Source organism: Triticum urartu, chromosome 5, assembly GCF_003073215.2.
Source record: "Triticum urartu cultivar G1812 chromosome 5, Tu2.1, whole genome shotgun sequence".
Taxonomy (NCBI): domain Eukaryota; kingdom Viridiplantae; phylum Streptophyta; class Magnoliopsida; order Poales; family Poaceae; genus Triticum; species Triticum urartu.
The window spans coordinates 521390883-521392285 of NC_053026.1; the positions used below are offsets into that span (position 1 = coordinate 521390883).

A 1403-nucleotide genomic window follows, 5' to 3' on the forward strand; every position below is an offset into this window, starting at 1 on the left:
CGGCCCACCTGCCAGAAACCTGCCGAGGCGCACGCCCCATCCTCGCATTCCCGCATCCCGCCTCCTCCTCAGAAAAGAAACACAACCTCCCGCCACGTCACCGATCCGCGGCGCCCCTCCTCCCCCGCTCCCCTCCATCGATCCCCCATCCGACGGCTCGCACCCCGCATCACGCGGATCGCGGCCGCTCCCTGCCCCCAAACCGCGCGGCTATAAATCGCACCAAGTCCACACGCCACAACCATCAGCCACCGCAGCCACCACCTACCTCACAAAGAAAGACAGGTCAACCTCACCCAGGAGAAGAAGAGAGAGAAGCGAGAAGATGTCGGGGCGCGGCAAGGGAGGCAAGGGGCTCGGCAAGGGCGGCGCCAAGCGCCACCGGAAGGTCCTCCGCGACAACATCCAGGGCATCACCAAGCCGGCGATCCGGAGGCTGGCGCGTCGGGGCGGCGTGAAGCGCATCTCGGGGCTCATCTACGAGGAGACCCGCGGCGTGCTCAAGATCTTCCTCGAGAACGTCATCCGCGACGCCGTCACCTACACCGAGCACGCCCGCCGCAAGACCGTCACCGCCATGGACGTCGTCTACGCCCTCAAGCGCCAGGGACGCACCCTCTACGGTTTCGGGGGCTAGGCTCCGGCGAGGCGAATCCAGCTTGCACCACTTGATCAGATTAGCAGTAGCTAGGCGTTGTCAGTGTTCATGGTAATTGATGTAATTTATGATGTGTGGTGCCTGTTCGCTGGAATGGATTAAATCGCTGTTATTTACCCTGAACTCGCCTTCAATCTCTTGGCTGATCAACTTGTGCTCTTCCGTCTGTTTCCAAATTTTCTGTCTATTACCTGTCGGCAAATCATCCGTGTGCGCGTCAGTTTAGGGTATCTCTGCATTCAGGACGATATCGAAAGCAAAATTCAGTTCGAAAGGCCTGAAGGTTTTGCTTTGGATAGAGAGGGGGATGGAGGATCATCAACCAAAGGATTGACGCAGCTACTTGTTTGGTCGAGAATTGCACATATCGTCGCCTCTTCTATTTCTTTTCAGCTATCAGTTTCTAGCACATTCGTTCAGTTGAACATGGACGACCGAATTACTCTTCTAAGCCAATCACACACCCTAAAGCAACAGAATTTGGGTAAACTAAATCTTCGATTTAAGCCAAAATTTATAAAGTTCGTATGGAAAATAATACTCCCTCCGTTCATTTTTATAAGTCGTTTCAGACAACTAAAAATTGGCTTCTTTGCATGCTGTTTGAAATACCTTCAAGACCTTATAAAAGTGAACAGAGAGTATAATGCGAAAATGTGTCCAATGTTGATTCTATTTGTATTGATTTGGTATTGTGGGTGTTAATATATTTTTATAAACTTTGAGCAAAGTGTACAAAATTTGA

At 52.0% G+C, this 1403-nt stretch overlaps 1 protein-coding gene across 1 annotated transcript; it reads left to right on the top strand.

Annotated features, from left to right (window-relative positions):
* Positions 1-233: 233 nt before the first annotated feature.
* On the top strand, positions 234-781 carry LOC125510331 (histone H4). The gene has a single exon (XM_048675486.1). It carries the CDS (start codon positions 326-328, stop codon positions 635-637), a length of 312 nt encoding a protein of 103 aa, XP_048531443.1. The 5' UTR covers positions 234-325; the 3' UTR covers positions 638-781.
* Positions 782-1403: the final 622 nt, after the last annotated feature.